A 17,884-nucleotide genomic window follows, 5' to 3' on the forward strand; every position below is an offset into this window, starting at 1 on the left:
GATCCCTGGCATGTCTTTGTAGGACCAAGCGAAAACGTGTTTGAACTCGTTTAGGAGGTCTATGAAACTGGCCCTTTCGGTGGAGCTCAAGGTAGTCCCTAACCTAAGTTCTTGGGGTTCTAGTTCGGTTCCTACATTGATGGGTGGTCGGACTCAATTGGAGGTTTAGTTTTCGGTACTTGTCGTTAGGAGAACCTAGACCAAAACACAATTTATAACTTCACAAACAACTCTACAATTAGTAAAGAGGCAAGTAAAGGTCGGATCCCAAGGGACGGGAATTGAGATGAGATTTTCAATTGCAACTAGTGGTGTCTAAGGGTGTCACAATTTGGGGTTTGAAGTAGAAGATCACTAAACTAAATAGCAATGAAAATAAACAAGCAAGATGATTAAAAAGGGGTGTAAACAATTGATAAAAGGCACTAGGGTGTCATGGGGTCATAGGGGATTCATGGGAATTGATCATACAAACATATTCTCAAATTATAAGCAAGCAATTATTATTGTTATGGATCGAGTTGGTTTATATCTTACAATCCTAGGAAAGTTTGGGTCCCGGAGCCGAATCGATTAGATTGTACAACACCTACAAGTCGACTTAATCTTCCCTACTCAACTATATGCATGGTCTAATGAGACTCGAGTTGGTTTATATCTTACAAGTCTCATTGAAAAGATAGGTGATGGGTAAAAAATGCAAGGATTCATAGGCTCGCATTTCATCAAACATAACATGTGCATAAGTTGAGATCACAACACGCAAGCAAATAAATTATGAAAACATATTAATTTAAGCATGAATCATCCCCCATGTTGGTTTCCCCTAATTACCCATTAACCCTAGCTAAGGAAACTACTCACTCATTATCATGTTGAACATGCTAGCACGGTTGTCAATCATAGCAACAAAGTGAATCATGATGAATAAATGAAGATAATTAACAATAATTAAAGAGGGATTAAGAGAATTATACCTACTAATGATTCCAATAATAAAGCAAAGAATAATAGAAGTACTTGATGATTGATTGGAAGGTTGTCAATCTCCCAATAATAACCCAAATAATCTTCAATTACCCAAAACAAAGGATGAACAAGAGAGAGATTAAGGAAATGAAACTTGTATTAAAACTTGATTAAATGTTGATTACAAGATTAAAGAGAGATTTGATTGATATTAACTACACTAAAGATTGCTAAGAAGAACATGCTCTTCTAATTAGCCTAATGGGGTATTTATAGTGAGGATTAGTTACATAAATTAGGGTTTACTAAGGACTTAAATGACGATTAAATCCTTGAGGAATCGCCGGTCTCAAGGGAGACTCCGGTCTCCTTTTTGCCGGTATTAGAAAAATATGCGCATCCTTCCATGAAGCTTGTAGAAGACGAAATGGCTGACAGACAATCCGGGCGTCCAGGGCACGGGACGGGCGGATTCTGGTGATTCTAGACGAGCGTCCAGCTAGGGAAGACGGGCGGATTCTGGGTGTTTTGGACGGGCGTCCACTGGGGGAAGACGCTCGGATTATACCTCTTGGACGGGCGTCTTGTGGACAATCCGCTCGGACTGTCTTACAGCTACTTCCTTTCTTCTTTTCTTCATTTTTCTTCATAGAATCCTTGAGGATTTCCTCGGGGATGCAAGGATCTTTTCTCATCATTGCCCATCTACTATAGTATGTACAAAGTGTTGTAATATGCGTCCTCCGACAATAATGCGATCACAACTGTCGATCATGATGATCACATGTTTAAGTCTCATTTTAAGAATACAATTGGGAAGTAATTTTTACAGTCAACTGGTCCACACATATCGGTAATGATTGGCTGACTAGAGTTTGACATTACTGTCGTGCGACGGTGGTGATCAGTTGATCCCCTTAGGTCATACCTATAGGGAAATACTCTTAATTGATTATTTAATTAATCGTATGCCGATACGGGTTAATTAAATTGCTTAAAATTGACGGATGATTTTGTGAGTAAAGTTAACGTGTCTTATTGTAATTCGATTAGATTAGATACGGTCTAAGTAATCGAATTGTTTTATTACTTGGATAAAATTATTGTTTACGAAACAATTGATATTGAATTGAGATTGAATGAAGGATTTATTATAAATACAAGATGTTGTGATTTATAATTGACAAACCATTTTGGTACAAGTAATTACGAATTACTAGTCGATTTTGTAAATGACATATTTTATGAGTATGTTGATTTTTTAATATGTTAAAAATACATTACATTGTGAGATGTCATGTAACATGTTACATGTGACAAAATTGACAAATGACAAAATGAAATGGACCTCCTATTTTATAGACATGTACCGAAATATTGAAGGGAGTTAGTGGAAAAATTGTGTAAATTGTTTTAAGTGGAAAGCACAATCATAAAAGCTAACTACTAGCCTTGCATGCCTATCATTTTCTTGGGTAGATAATCTTGCCCATGCATTGGGCACATATAATCCCTCCAACCGGTTTCACCATGAAAAATAGAGAGTGTTTCCTCTACAATTATTCATTCACTCTTATCATAATTTTTCTAGTGTAAGAAAAATGCATGCTCTCTACAATTTGTGTAAATTCTAGAGAAATAAACTCCAAATAATTCCTTCTCTCCACCGAAATAGTAGAGAGACAAATTAATATTTGTGTCATTTTTAAGTTAGACTTTTGTTATTACTAGATCATAATAATATTTGTTATTGAGAGGTTTCCTTGGGTATTCACTTTTGGGAGAGATTCTATACTTGTATCTTTGTTTATCCATTATTTGGAATGCTCAAGAACTAACAAGAAGGAGATCTTGTTGGTGCCCTTATAATCCGAAAATCACATGGTGAGAAAACGATTTCTTCACTTATCTATTTTAGTTTGCATGCATAAGATTTGTAATTAATTTTATGACTAAATTAATTAGAACATATATGAATATGTTAAGTAATGAGATATATATTTCTAACAAGCGGTATCATGAGCCTTAGGTTGTTTGCATGAAAATCGGTTATAGTTTTTCCGAGTTATACGATTAACATATAAAACTTATAAACTTGTGTTTATTATGATTTATCACGAAATTTATTATGCATGTTGAAGTTTCTGATCCTAAAATGTATTTAGGATTTTTTGGTTAATTTATGGATTTTTATTGTTCATCTTATATAATAATGGCATTAAAATGTGATTTTTATGATAAAAATGTCATTTTTGAACGAAAAATAGCTAAACTTCCCATTTTCCAGTGGTTTTTGGATATGTTTTCAAATATATTATTTTTTGATGACCTGTAAATTTCATAATTTGTGGAGTTATTATGCTCGAAATATGGATTTTTCATGATAAAAATCGAATTTAAATAACAAATACGTTAATATGAGATATATTTCGAATCTGGTCATATAAATTTAGTATGTTGTCATATGCAATTTTACAAGATGTGTGTAAAATAATAGGCTATAATGAAGTCTTTATGCATGATTTATGAATTTTTGATGAAAAATAGCATAAATAGTGACTTTAATTAGTGAATAATTGCTAAAACATACTTCATGACTAAGGAAAAACGTCACATGTTGCATTTTATTACCCATTTCAGATCTAAAATTGAAAAGTTGATAAATATAATTTTTCTCATGTTTTTATGATTATAATTGATAAATCCGATAAACCGCAACATTGTTTTTCCCGACAAATTTCGAATTTTTTAACCTACGTTTTTGGACATTATGAGTGTCATGGTATTTTTCCAGAATGTTCATGAGTTTAAATTTCAAATTTCAAATTTATTTGAAATTTTTATGATTTATTTGGAGTTTTTGGCATTTTATTGTAATTTTGAGTCCATTAATGAACAATTTTAAGAAATATAAGTTAATTATAGTCAATATGTTAGTGGAGACTAATTTTGAGTCCTAAGTTGGTTAGGGTAATTAACTTATGCATAAATATGATTTTATGTAATTTATTGTGATTTTAAAAGGTTGAATCACGCAAATCCGTAAAAACCGTTTAATATACGATATTGGCTCCTTAAAGGCGATTTAGCATAAAATTGGGCATGTTCATACATATTATAATGCAGCATTTTATTTTTGATTGTCATAATTTTATTTTATGTAATTTTTGAATTATGTAATTTTACTTAGTATGGCCTTAGTTTTTAATTGGTATTACCCGAAATGTATGGGAATATCGATTCGGTTGTAGTTTATTGTGATCTCGTATCACCGTTTTTTAATTGAATAGATTTATTTTTATTTTAATTACAAATGTATAATAGGAAATTATGTAATTTGTTATGTAATTTAATTATTTCGGAGTTCCTTGAAGACGGTGTCACTCAAGGAAGACGATACATAAAGACGGTGTTACCTCGAGATGCATGCCTCAACCGAAGTTCAAGGGACCAATGGAGTTGGTTTCCGAATATGTAATATGAATTAGATTTTCTATTTTAGGAAGGCCATACTAGGATTTTTATTATGCTTTGCATTTTATTTATAGGTTGCTTGCATCGCTAAATCGCCATAACTAAAACATGCATTATCATTTTATCGAGTTTATCGACCGTGTCAATTACAATTATCGTAGTTCACCGCTTTTGTTCACTTAAAACGTGATAGATAATAAATTGACATGACCTCTCGCTAAAATAAACAATTGAGACTTAGCCTTACCAAAAAGTAGAAACCATGAAAACCTATTTCATGAGGGAGTGCACTCGGCCCTACCGGGGTACAAACCTTGTTACGTAGGGGAAGTGGGTGATAAATGTCTATCCACCGAATTCATGTTGATGAGGGATGAATCGGCCCTACCGTGCCCAAGTTGATGTGGATTTGGATCATGGACACATTTATTCGAAATTTGGATTGAGCTCAACGGAAGTATTCGTGACCGTAGTCGCATGTGTTCCGGGCTAAAGATAAATATTAATGTAATTTTATCGACCAAGAGTTCTAAAAGTATAATCGATTAAAGAGTTAATCCACCGAGTTATATTGATAAGGGATGAATCGGCCCTACTGTGCCCAAGTGATGTGACCATAATTAGCGCATATTTAGTCCCCGAATTAGCCTTGTTCCCATGCTTTTTAGTGCATATTTGGGTCATTTATTGTCTTTAGTTCTTTGTTTTGCATATTCTTTGAGGTTTTGTGTCCTTGGTAGGAAAGGAGTGCAAACCTTGCATTTTCATGGCAAAATGAGACTAAATTGATTGAATTCAATGACCAAGCATCAAGGAGAGACAAGATTAGAAAGCCTTTGTACATATTATAGTAGAAGAGCAATGTTGAGGAAAGATCCTTGCATCCCCAAGGAAATCCCCAAGGATTTTATGAAGAAAAGGGAAGAAAAGAAGAAGAAACAAGACTGAGGAGCAATCCGTGCGGATTGTCCTGAATCCGCCCGTCCCCAGCACGACAATCCGTGCGTCTTCCTTCAAAGACGCCCGGGCAGCAGCTACCAGAAGACGTGCGTCTTCCCCCAAAGACGCCCGGGAAAAGACCTTTGAATTCGGCCGTCCTGTGCCTAAGACGCACGGATTCCAGTCCCGCACAAATCCGTTTCTTCAAGCTTCAAAGAAAGAAGCCCTTCCTTCGAAAAATACCGGCGTCTCCCTGCTCAAATCTCAAAAGTGTAATTACTAGTTTTGCCCTTAGTTAAACCTAATGCATCCACCTAATTTCCATTATAAATACCCCATTAGTCTAATTAGAAGAGCATGTTCTTCTTATCAATTCTTAGAGTAGTTAATATCAATCAAATCTCTCTTTAGTTTTGTAATCAACAATTAATCAAGTTTTAATACAAGTTTTATTTCCTTAATCTCTCTTTTGTTCATCCTTTATTTTGGGTAATTGAAGATTATTTGGGTTATTATTGGGAGATTGACAACCTCTCAATCAAGCATCAAGTAATTCTTTTATTGTTTGCTTTATTATTGGAATCATTAGTAGGTATAATTCTCTTAATCTCTTTTTAATTATTGTTAATTACTTTCATTTGTTCATCATGTTTCATTTTGTTGGCATGATTGACAAAATTTCTAGCATGATCAACATGATAAAGAGTGAGTAGTGACCTAGCTAGGGTTAATGGGTAATTAGGGGAAACCAACAAGGGGAATGATTCATGCTTAAATTAATATGCTTTCATGGTTTATTTGCTTGCTTGTTTTGATCTCAACTCATCCACATGTTATGTTTGATGAAATGCGAGCCTATTCTGGACTTGGTCACTACTTCTAATGATTTTCACTTTCATCCCCAGTGTAAGAGCCTCAAGCTATGTCATCTGTGCTTTGCAGATGACTTGCTTATGTTTTGTAAAGGGGACACTACTTCTGTTAAGGTCTTGATGAGGGGGTTTCTTTCTTTCTCTGAAGCTTCTGGCCTCTGCTTTAATAGAAGTAAATCTGATATCTATATGAATGGGGTAAACCAGATGGACAAGGATCAGATTCTGCAGCTGTCTGGGTTTCAGGAAGGGTCCTTCCCTTTCAGATATCTAGGCATTCCCATTTCTTATAAAAGACTTTCTAGTGCTGATAGCAATGTGTTGGTGGATAAAATTGTTAAGAAAATTAGAGGTTGGGGCACCAAGAAACTCAGTTATGCAGGACGTTTAGTGTTGGTTAGACATGTTCTTTCTCAAATGCACTCTTACTGGGCTAGGATTTTTTTATTGCCCAAAGGAGTGATGGCTAGAGTTGAGGCAATATGTAGGAACTACCTGTGGTCGCATTCTGAGAATTTTGCCAAACTTCCTCTTATTGCTTGGGATCAATGCTGTTTACCTCAAAAATATGGTGGTCTGGGTATCCTTAATGCTGGACTCTGGAATCTTGCAATGCTTGGTAAGTATGTCTGGTGGGTGGCTCAGAAGAAAGACTCTTTGTGGGTTAAATGGGTGAATCACATTTATATTAAGCATCAAGATTGGTGGGATTATTAAGCTCCATGTTACTCCAGCTGGTCTTGGTGACAATTGTGTAAAGTTAAGAGTAGGATGCTATCTGGTTTTGCTGGTGGTCTCTGGCCTGTCTACACAGCTAGGGATGGTTATCAGTGGCTGTTGGGTCAGCACTAGAAGGTTCAGTGGTACTCTTATGTATGGAATAGGGTGGCTCTCCCTAAAGTTACCTTTGTTAACTGGTTGTTCATCAATCAGCGGCTGTTAACAAAAGATAGAATGGGCAGGTTTGGTATTTTGACTGATGGTTTGTGCTTTCTTTGTGGGACTGCTGCTGAGTCTAAAGCTCACCTGTTTTTTGAGTGTGGGTTAAGTAGGAGATGTCTCAATATGGTTCAGATGTGGCTCCCTGCTCCTTGGAAACCTAATGTGATAGAGTGGATTATTCAGTGGAGATGTAGGTCTTTGTTGAAGAAACAAGTGCTTATGGCTGCAATTGCTGGACTTGTGTATCTGATCTGGGAAAGTAGGAATGTCAGTCGTGTTGAGCATAGAGTGTCTAGACCTGATTGTATTCTTAAGAAACTGCAGAACCTTACAGCTTTAAGGGCGAGGGGTTTTGAACAAATTATGGGTAGTCATAGAGAGCATGATTGGTTTAAGAGTCATATTCTAGTTCATTAAGTGTACTAGTCTGGTTATGCATGGTGATTGTATGGTGAAGATAATGTAACTTGCTTAATTATTAATACAATTTTCACATTTCACCTAAAAAAAAAGAAATGCGAGCCTATGAATCCTTGCATTTTTTACACATCACCTATCTTTTCAATGAGACTTGTAAGGCATAAACCAACTCGAGTCTCATTAGACCATGCATGTTGTTGAGTATGGAAGACTAAGTCGACTTGTAGGTGTTGTACAATCTAATCGATTCGGCTCCGGGACCCAAACTTTCCTAGGATTGTAAGATATAACCCAACTCAATCCATCACAACAATAATTGCTTGCTTATAATTTGAGAACATGTTTGTATGATCAATTCCCACGATTCCCCTATGACCCCATGACACCCTAGTGCTTTTTATCAATTGTTTACAACCCTTTAAATTCATCTTGCTTATTTACTTTCATTTGTATTTAGTTTAGTGACCTTCTACATCAATCCAAATTGTGACACCCCTAAGACACCACTAGTTTCAATAGAAATCTCATCTCAATTCCCGTCCCTTGGGATCCGACCTTTACTTGCCTCTTTACTAATTGTAGAGTTGTTTGTGAAGTTATAAATTGTGTTTTGGTCTAGGTGCTCCTAACGACAAGTTACCGAAAAGATTTAGTCCGACCAAAAATGGCGCCGTTGCCGGGGACGGTGTTAACTTGATTTAGATTTTCTTATAATGTTATTAGTTGTGTCTTTCTTTGCCTAGGGGAAGTAAAACTCCTCAAGGTTTGTTGTAATTGTTTTCAAGTTGTTTGATATTTTGCAAGATGGACCTTATAGATTGTTTTGTAAAGGACCACTTAAGTATACCTTTCTTCAAAGATCCCATGCAAGCATTGGAAGCCTTGGAAGCAAGTGAGGCGAAAAATATGTATTGGGAATTGGAGGTGGATCTTTTTGAGGCCGCTCTAGCTAACAAAGAACTTACTAATGCACAATCCGTATTGGTGCATAACATCCTTGTGGAAGCATGTCAACCCATAGAAGATGAGCAATTCATCTTAGAAGATATTTTACAAGCTCAAGAGCAAGAGGAGCCCATCATGGAATTTGAATATGATGAGGTTGATGAGAATGAAGAACAAGTTGAATATGCTATGAGAATGGAATGTCTAATGGAGATGGAGCAAATTCTCAATGAAATTCCAAAGGAGGAAAGTGAGGTACAAACTCCTACTTTAAAACCCCTTCCCCCAAATTTGTAATATGCTTACCTTGATGAATCAAAGACCAAACCCGTGGTTGTTAATGATAGACTTGATGAGAACCAATTGGGAAAATTGCTTGATGTGTTGAAACAACATGAGAAGGCTATAGGTTATAGTCTAGATGACCTTAAGGGAATAAGTCCCAACTTTTGCATGCATAGAATCCATCTAGAGGAAGACCATAGAGCTACCATTCAACCTCAAAGAAGATTGAACCCCCACATGCAAGAAGTTGTCAAAGGAGAAGTTATGAAATTACTTGATGCGGGAATCATATATCCCATATCGGACTCTTTGTGGGTTAGCCCCATCCAAGTGGTACCTAAGAAAGGAGGTACCACGGTAGTGACAAACGAAAAGAATGAACAAATACCCACAAGAATGATCACCGGTTGGCGTATGTGTATTGACTATCGAAAATTAAACTCCGCAACAAGAAAGGACCATTTCCCCCTACCATTCATTGACCAAATGCTTGAGAGATTAGCCTCCAACAAATTCTTTTGTTACCGGGTATTCGGGATTCTTCCAAATCCCTATACACCCGGATGACCAACATAAGACCACCTTCACATGCCCCTATGGTACTTTTGCATATAGGAGGATGCTTTTTGGTTTATGTAATGCCCCCGCCACTTTCCAAAGATGCATGATGAGTGTCTTCTCCGATTACTTAGAGACCATAATGGAAGTCTTTATGGATGATTTTAGTGTTTATGGAAAGGACTTTGACTCATGTTTGCATAATATTTCTCTTGTATTGCAAAAATGTGAAGATGTTAGTCTTGTTTTAAATTGGGAAAAGTGTCACTTCATGGTCAATGAAGGAATTGTTTTGGGTCATTTGATTTCGGAAAAGGGCATCTACGTCGATAAAGCTAAAGTTGAGGTGATAGAAAAACTCCCACCCCCCGTGAATGTTAGAGGGGTGAGAAGTTTTCTCGGTCACGCGGGTTTTTATCGCCGTTTCATAAAGGATTTTTCAAAAATAGCAAAACCCCTCACTGAACTTTTGCTTAAAGATGCTGAATTCTAATTCACTGATGAGTGTGTTGAAGCCTTTAATAGAATTAAGGAAGCACTAATCTCGGCACCGATCATCCAACCTCCAAATTGGGAACTACCATTAGAGATTATGTATGATGCTAGCAACTACGCCGTTGGAGCGGTTCTTGGCCAACGGGTAGGAAGAGCTCTTCACGCCATCTATTATATAAGCAAGACTCTTGACCCCTCCCAAGTGAACTATGTTACCACCGAGAAGGAGCTTCTTGCCATTATCTATGCTTTGGACAAATTCTGTTCCTACTTGCTTGGATCCAAAGTGATTGTATTTTCGGATCACCGTGCTCTCCGACACCTCTTGATAAAGAAGGAGGCAAAACCTAGATTGTTGAGATGGATTTTGCTTCTTCAAGAATTTGACTTGGAAATAAGAGACAACAAAGGAGCCGAGAATGTAGTGGGGGATCATTTGGCAAGGATCCGGTTTCATGATGAAAATGGAGAAACCCTGATCAATGACTCATTTCCCGACGATATTTTGATGGCCATTCAAACACAACTCGAAAGGCACATCACCCCATGGTTTGCCGATTATGCTAATTATATTGTTGGAAGAGTACTCCCTCCAAATTTGAATCACAACCAAAGGAAGAGATTCCTATTCGAAGTGAAGAGGTAATTTTGGGATGACCCAAATCTCTACAAGGAGTGTAGCGATGGGCTCTACCGGAGATGCATCCCTCAATGGGAAGTCCAAGGAATCTTGGAAGGGTGTCACTCATCACCCTACGGTGGGCACCATGGAGCAAGGAGGACCGTTGCAAAAATTCTTCAATCGGGCTTCTATTAGCCTACAATGTTTCAAGACACAAGAGAATTTATCATTCATTGCGATGCTTGTCAAAGAACGGGGAATATCTCTTGGAGGAATGAAATGCCACAAAGAGGCATTCTAGAGGTGGAGATCTTCGATGTTTGGGGGATCGACTACCAAGGTCCCTTTGTGACATCCAATGGGAATAAGTACATCCTTGTGGCCGTAGACTAAGTCTCAAAATGGGTGGAGGCAATTGCCACTCCAAATGATGATGCAAAAACGGTCACCAAGCACTTCAAGAAGATAATCTTCCCAAGATTTGGAGTTCCTAGAGCAATCATAAGTGATGGAGGAACATATTTCCATGAGAAGAAACTTGCATCTGTTTTAACCAAATACGGTGTCCAACATAGAACCGGCTTGGGATATCATCCTCAAACAAGCGGTCAAGTTGAAGTTTTAAATAGAGAGATCAAACAAATCCTTGAGAAAGTTGTGAACAAGACTCGGAAAGATTGGAGCACAAAGCTTGATGATGCTCTTTGGGATTATAGGACGGCCTATAAGACTCCCATAGGAGCCTCCCCTTACAAGCTTGTCTATGGAAAAGCATGTCATTTGCCAATCGAATTGGAGTACAAAGATTTTTGGGCAATCCGAGCACTTAATCTTGATCTCAAATTGAGTGGTCAAAAGAAGATGATTCAAATTCAAGAGTTGGAGGAATTCCGACTACAATCCTATGAGAATGCAATGATTTACAAAGAAAGAACGAAATTACTCCATGACAAGAGAATTAGATAAAGGCCTTGCACAAAGGGGACAAAGTCCTTCTATTCAATTCCCGCTACCGACTTTTTCCGGGAAAGTTGAACTCTAAATGGATGGATCCCTATGTGATAACCGAAGTTGGAAAATATGGAGATTTTGAACTCAAGGCGGAAGATGGAAGAAAGTTCAAAGTCAATAGTCAAAGATTGAAGCCATACTAGCATTTATTGGAGAAGTCGAGGTCACCTACCTCGGGCCTTCCCATCCTTGAAAGAACCAACAAAGGGAGAGTTTGGTGGAGTCCTCCCTAAACCACCACTTGTAAATATACTAACCCTCTAACTTGTATTTATAATTTTATTGCATTTCTTTAATAATAATAAACATAAGCTCTTTTCATGAGAGTAAGTGAGGGAGGGTCACTAACGACTTTTTAATGAAGGAAGGAACCAATTTTCAAGTGTGGGGAAACGTCTATAAGGGGAAAGGAAGTCAAAGGAAGAACTCACAGCTTGAACCCGTGCGTGTTCCCCGGAATCCGGCCGTCTTCTTTGGAATCGGGCGTCCTGGGAAGAATCCGTCCGTCCTGCTAAGCTGAGAATTTGAAGATTTTGGGACTAAAGGAGAATCCGAGCGTCTCAGAAGGGAAGACGCTCGTCCTGAAGAATCCGGCCGGCTTTGCAGAAAGACGCCCGTCTTTCTACCTGTGCATTTCAAGAAAAATCCCTAGAAAGGAATCCGCCCGTCTTCAGCAGAAGACGCCCGTCCCGATAAAAAAGAATCCGTGCGGCTTAGACTCGGGACGCCCGTCTTTGTGGCATCATATTTTTGGAAAGTTAGTTGTGACAGAATCCGGGCGTCTTACCTAGAATCCGCCCGTCCCGAGAAGCCTGAATCCGAGCGTCTTCTGCTCGAATCCGCCCGTCTTCCCACAGTGATTTGACCCGTCTTTTCTTAATTAAATTACACCCCACCACACATTTACTGACACATCACCCTTCCTTCCACTTGCATTATAAAACCCATCTCCTTATGACTCACAAGCATATCCAAATCACTCTTTAACCCCTAAAAATCAAAAAGCCCCAATTTTCTAGGGTTTCCAAAGGCAACACTCAATCAACAAGGAGCATCTTTATTCCTTCACAAATCAAAAGAATCCAGCTCAATAATCAAGGAATGGCACCAAGGAGATCCTCTTTTAGGAATAGGAGGAGACCAAGGATGAGGGGAAGTTCTTCTACCTCTCATGTCAACACATTAAGAAGGGAGCATGAAGAGATTGTAGATCTTACAAGGCTTGATGACTTCTCAAATGTGGAATTTGTCAATGATGTGCAAAGATTAGTCTTCCACCGGCTTCTGAGAAGAAGTGCGTACCACTTCAAAAGTGAAGAGGACGAGTTCATGGACCCAAGTATGAGTGATGCATCAAAGGAGATATGGGATAGCGATCTAGAAGGAGATGATGCCGATCTCTAGAGGATTACTTCATAGCTAGGTGGAGCGGGCGAGAGGCACCCACCTAAGTTTAAGTGAAGTTTCCTCATCTCCTCTCTTTAATTTTCAAGTTTCATGAAAAGAAGTTTGTGTTTTGTTAACTTGTATTTTATTAATCTTGATCATTGTTGGAGTAGTCCTAGCACCATAGAGGACTAACACCTCGGCCCCATTGAGGTGTTCTCATTTTATTGTTCCCACCTTTTCAAAATCCAAAATGACAAAATTAGTTTCATGCATTGCATAGTGTGTGCATGAACTACACCCAACCTTAGGACATTAGCAATAATGTCTAAATCGGTTTGGGGAAGTACATGCATACACAACGGGAGGTAATCTAAATTATCCTCTCCATCATAAACAAAAACCATGCATCATGTAGTGTAGATTAGTGTAGCTTGCATTTAGTATAGAATTCATGCATCATGTTTGCATAATTTCCCATCATTTTGGCCATTGAGGACAATGCCCATATTAGTGTGGGGATGGGGAATTCTAACTTAACTTTTATTCAAAAATCCAAAAAAATTGAAAAATTTCGAAAAACCATAAAAATTTGAAAATTTGAAAAACCAAAAACAAGTTCATTTCGTTTTGTAGTGTAGTCGTGTATATATTGTTGTATATATTGTGTTTGTTCTATCCTTGTTCACATTGATTGACTACGCCACATCCGAGGCATGAGGATCATGAAGACCGCATGGTATGATCTTTCCAATCTCCTTTTTCCTCTTTATGTTAATGACTATGTGGCTTTATTTTGATTGATGCGGTATAACAATGTGAACTTAGGACTTGCATTTAGTTTATATGTCATATTAGTTGGTAGAATCACTTGCATTAGGATGCACATATTAGTTGCATCATGGCATATAGTTGCATTTAGATGAAATATTTTGAAAAGTGCCTAATTGAGAACTTTGACAAGAGCAACTAAGCCATTACAACTACTTTTTCAACTTAAGACTTTGCCTACTAGAATGGTTGTAAAACACCCTAGATTGTGTCATACTAGTGTCTTTTGACCCATGACCCAAAGCCTACTCAAGGGTTTGCATGTGAGTCACCTATTCCAACCCCGTGATGCGATGTGGACTTGGTTAACTTGTTTAGGTGACCTTGATTGACCTTGTGGTAAGGCAACCCAAAAATACTTTCTACCAATAAGTTTGAAGTGCTCATTTCAAAGATTTTGTATGTGGAAGTAATTTATTGCCAAGGAAACCTCAAATGTTATGAAATGTTGAAATGTTGAGAATTTTAGTTGTTTTGATGGAGGCGTACCACTTCGATGTGCTTTGGAGAGGGATCCATTGAATTGGGCCCCCCACACGGTTGTGAATTCAACCGCCCAAAGACAGAGTGACTATCACCCCGAAAAGCTATTGTCTAGAGGTTAACCGGTTGCCTAATAAGCGATTGGCGAAAGCAGAGGACATTAGCACGGAAGGGACAAACCCCATCTCTAATTTTTGAAATGTGAAAGTTGAATGAGGTCAATTTTTGAATACTAGTCATATCCACCCTTTGTTTATAACGATTTGAGCATTTCATTCCCAAAAAGCCTTTTTGTCAAGCCACTTTGTCGAGCTTGGGACGATCCATGACCTTTACTTTTGTAGAGAAATCGAGACTTGTCATGTCATATGCTACTAGCATCATAGGGATCATCATTCCATACCATCCGATCGCTCTTGATGAAAGCATTTGGAAATTGAGGACGAAAGTAGTCTAGTTTAACACCATTTGGAGGTGATTTAGTGCCATCCTCTTAGCCTTAGTAATTTGTTGAACTAGTATTTGTGACGGATTATATGCTCTTAAATTTGTTCTCTTTTAGTTGCCTCCGCCACTTTATGAGGAAGTGGCTATTCCTTTTGTAGATGCATCCATTATTTGATTTTGTGTGCTTAATATTTGGATGTGTCGCCATTTTGGCAAGACCCACCTTGCCTTGCAAGAAGGCATCCTACCTCATGGTTGTCTTGTTGTGAGTTGAAGGGGCAGAGTGAGACCCACTAATTGTCTCATATCGGCTATGTTATTAGGTTAGTTTAAATAATGGTCCTAGTCTTTTCCACCTCTTTTCTCGGGACGAGCAAAGGTTCGGTTTGGGGATATTTGATGTGACCATAATTAGCGCATATTTAGTCCCCGAATTAGCCTTGTTCCCCTGCTTTTTAGTGTATATTTGGGTCATTTATTGTCTTTAGTTCTTTCTTTTGCATATTCTTTGAGGTTTTGTGTCATTGGTAGGAAAGGAGTGCAAACCTTGCATTTTCATGGTAAAATGAGACTAAATTGATTGAATTCAATGACCAAGCATCAAGGGGAGACAATATTAGAAGGCCTTTGTACATATTATAGTAGAAGAGAAATGTTGAGGAAATATCCTTGCATCCCCAAGGAAATCCCCAAGGATTTTATGAAGAAAAGGGAAGAAAAGAAGAAGAAACAAGACTGAGGAGCAATCCGTGCGGATTGTCCTGAATCCGCCCGTCCCCAGCACGACAATCCGTGCATCTTCCTTCAAAGATGCCCGGGCAGCAGCTACCAGAAGACGTGCGTCTTCCCCCAAAGACGCCCAGGCAGAGACCTCTGAATTCGGCCGTCCCGTGCCTAAGACGCACGGATTCCAGTCCAGCACAAATCCGTTTCTTTAAGCTTCAAAGAAAGAAGCCCTTCCTTCGAAAAATACCGGCGTCTCCCTGCTCAAATCTCAAAAGTGTAATTACTAGTTTAGCCCTTAGTTAACCCTAATGCATCCACCTAATTTCCACTATAAATACCCCAATAGTCTAATTAGAAGAGCATGTTCTTCTTATCAATTCTTAGAGTAGTTAAAATCAATCAAATCTCTCTTTAGTTTTGTAATAAACAATTAATCAAGTTTTAATACAAGTTTTATTTCCTTAATCTCTCTTTTGTTCATCCTTTATTTTGGGTAATTGAATATTATTTGGGTTATTATTGGGAGATTGACAACCTCTCAATCAAGCATCAAGTACTTCTTTTATTCTTTACTTTATTATTGGAATCATTAATAGGTATAATTCTCTTAATCTCTTTTTAATTATTGTTAATTACTTTCATTTGTTTATCATGTTTCATTTTGTTGGTATGATTGACAACCTTGCTAGCATGATCAGCATGATAATGAGTGAGTAGTGACCTAGCTAGGGTTAATGGGTAATTAAGGGAAACCAACATGAGGAATGATTCATGCTTAAATTAATATGCTTTCATGGTTTATTTGCTTGCTTGTTTTGATCTCAACTCATGCACATGTTATGTTTGATGAAATGCGAGCCTATGAATCCTTGCATTTTTTACCCATCACCTATCTTTTCAATGAGACTTGTAAGACATAAACCAACTCGAGTCTCATTAGACCATGCATGTTGTTGAGTAGGGAAGACTAAGTCGACTTGTAGGTGTTGTACAATCTAATTGATTCGGCTCCGGGACCCAAACTTTCCTAGGGTTGTATGATATAACCCAACTCAATCCATCACAACAATAATTGCTTGCTTATAATTTGAGAACATGTTTATATGATCAATTCCCATCATTCCCCTATGACCCCATGATACCCTAGTGCTTTTTATCAATTGTTTACAACCCTTTCAATTCATCTTGCTTATTTACTTTCATTGCTATTTAGTTTAGTGACCTTCTACATCAACCAAAATTGTGACACCCCTAAGACACCACTAGTTTCAATAGAAATCTCATCTCAATTCCCGTCCCTTGGGATCCGACCTTTACTTGCCTCTTTACTAATTGTAGAGTTGTTTGTGAAGTTATAAATTGTGTTTTGGTCTAGGTGCTCCTAACGACAAGTTACCGAAAAGATTTAGTCCGACCACCAAGTTAATATGAATTTGGGTCTTGGAATCATTTATCATAGTTGGGTAGAGGTCACTATGTAAATGCTTTGCTTGTTATTATATTTACAAGTATTATTAAAACGATAAATGTTAAGTTTTCCACTATTCCGTTATCATATTGTTCTATTTCTTTACCACAATTCATATACGATATCATTTCGTTTTTTGATTCAAATCTCCATTAAAACATCGTAACTAAAGGCAAATATGAATTTGCTTCTAAAACCTCAAATGAACCATTGCTAAGGATCTCTTGTAAAGAGTATAGATTAAAAATTTATTCATTATCAAACAGGTTTTTGATTCCTGACTAAACACATCTACTTACAATGGATTGTTTCTCACATGCTTAATTGAGTTAAGTATTTTGAAATGATAAATTGTTTTGGTAATTAGATTTGTTAGAAATCGTAATTGACCAAAATACCGCAACCACTTCAATGAAAGTTTTAAGACTAAACAAACGAATGAAGAGTAGTCTTCATGAAATTCAATTTTGCTTCTCTAAGCAAAGATTCATTGAAATGAGTGGGAGCATTCTCTTAAACCGTTAAGAAAGAGATGAGGTTCAAAGAAGTAAAATTAGAATGGAATTGATACAAGTTAATGTTAAAAGTAAAGTTATTGAGAATAACGATACTAAACCTATCAATCCCGACCAATAAAGGTTCCATTGTCTTAATTGTTGGACACTAGAAAGGAAACTACCCCAAATTATTGAACAATCAAGAAGTTAGTTGTGGGACATCTAATGGGACCTTCTTCTTTAAATGTTTATTTGATTAACATAAATTTTGCTAGTACTACTTCGTCAATATTAGAAACCGGTGGTGGTTTTCATCATTGTACATATGACGACTAGCAACAACGATGTTGAGAGATAGAGTCATTGTGTAATCAATCTAGTTTTGAGTTTATATTTGTACCTTAATTATGACTATTAAGTGAATAAACTCTAAATAAGAATATAATTTTGTTAAGATACAAAAGAGGTTCCACTTTTTTGACCCTATACACCATGATTTGATGTATGGCTAGCC

General features: G+C 37.4%; 1 protein-coding gene across 1 annotated transcript; it reads left to right on the plus strand.

The window, feature by feature from the left end:
* The first annotated feature begins 6,224 nt into the window (after positions 1 to 6,224).
* LOC141618770 (uncharacterized) lies at positions 6,225 to 7,613 on the plus strand. Its single transcript, XM_074435850.1, has 3 exons — positions 6,225 to 6,873; positions 6,989 to 7,095; positions 7,188 to 7,613. The coding sequence occupies exons 1-3, from the start codon at positions 6,225 to 6,227 to the stop codon at positions 7,611 to 7,613; spliced, it is 1,182 nt and encodes a 393-aa protein (XP_074291951.1).
* The last annotated feature ends 10,271 nt before the right edge of the window (positions 7,614 to 17,884 follow it).

This window comes from Silene latifolia, chromosome X, assembly GCF_048544455.1.
Source record: "Silene latifolia isolate original U9 population chromosome X, ASM4854445v1, whole genome shotgun sequence".
In the NCBI taxonomy this organism is placed as follows: Eukaryota; Viridiplantae; Streptophyta; class Magnoliopsida; order Caryophyllales; family Caryophyllaceae; genus Silene; species Silene latifolia.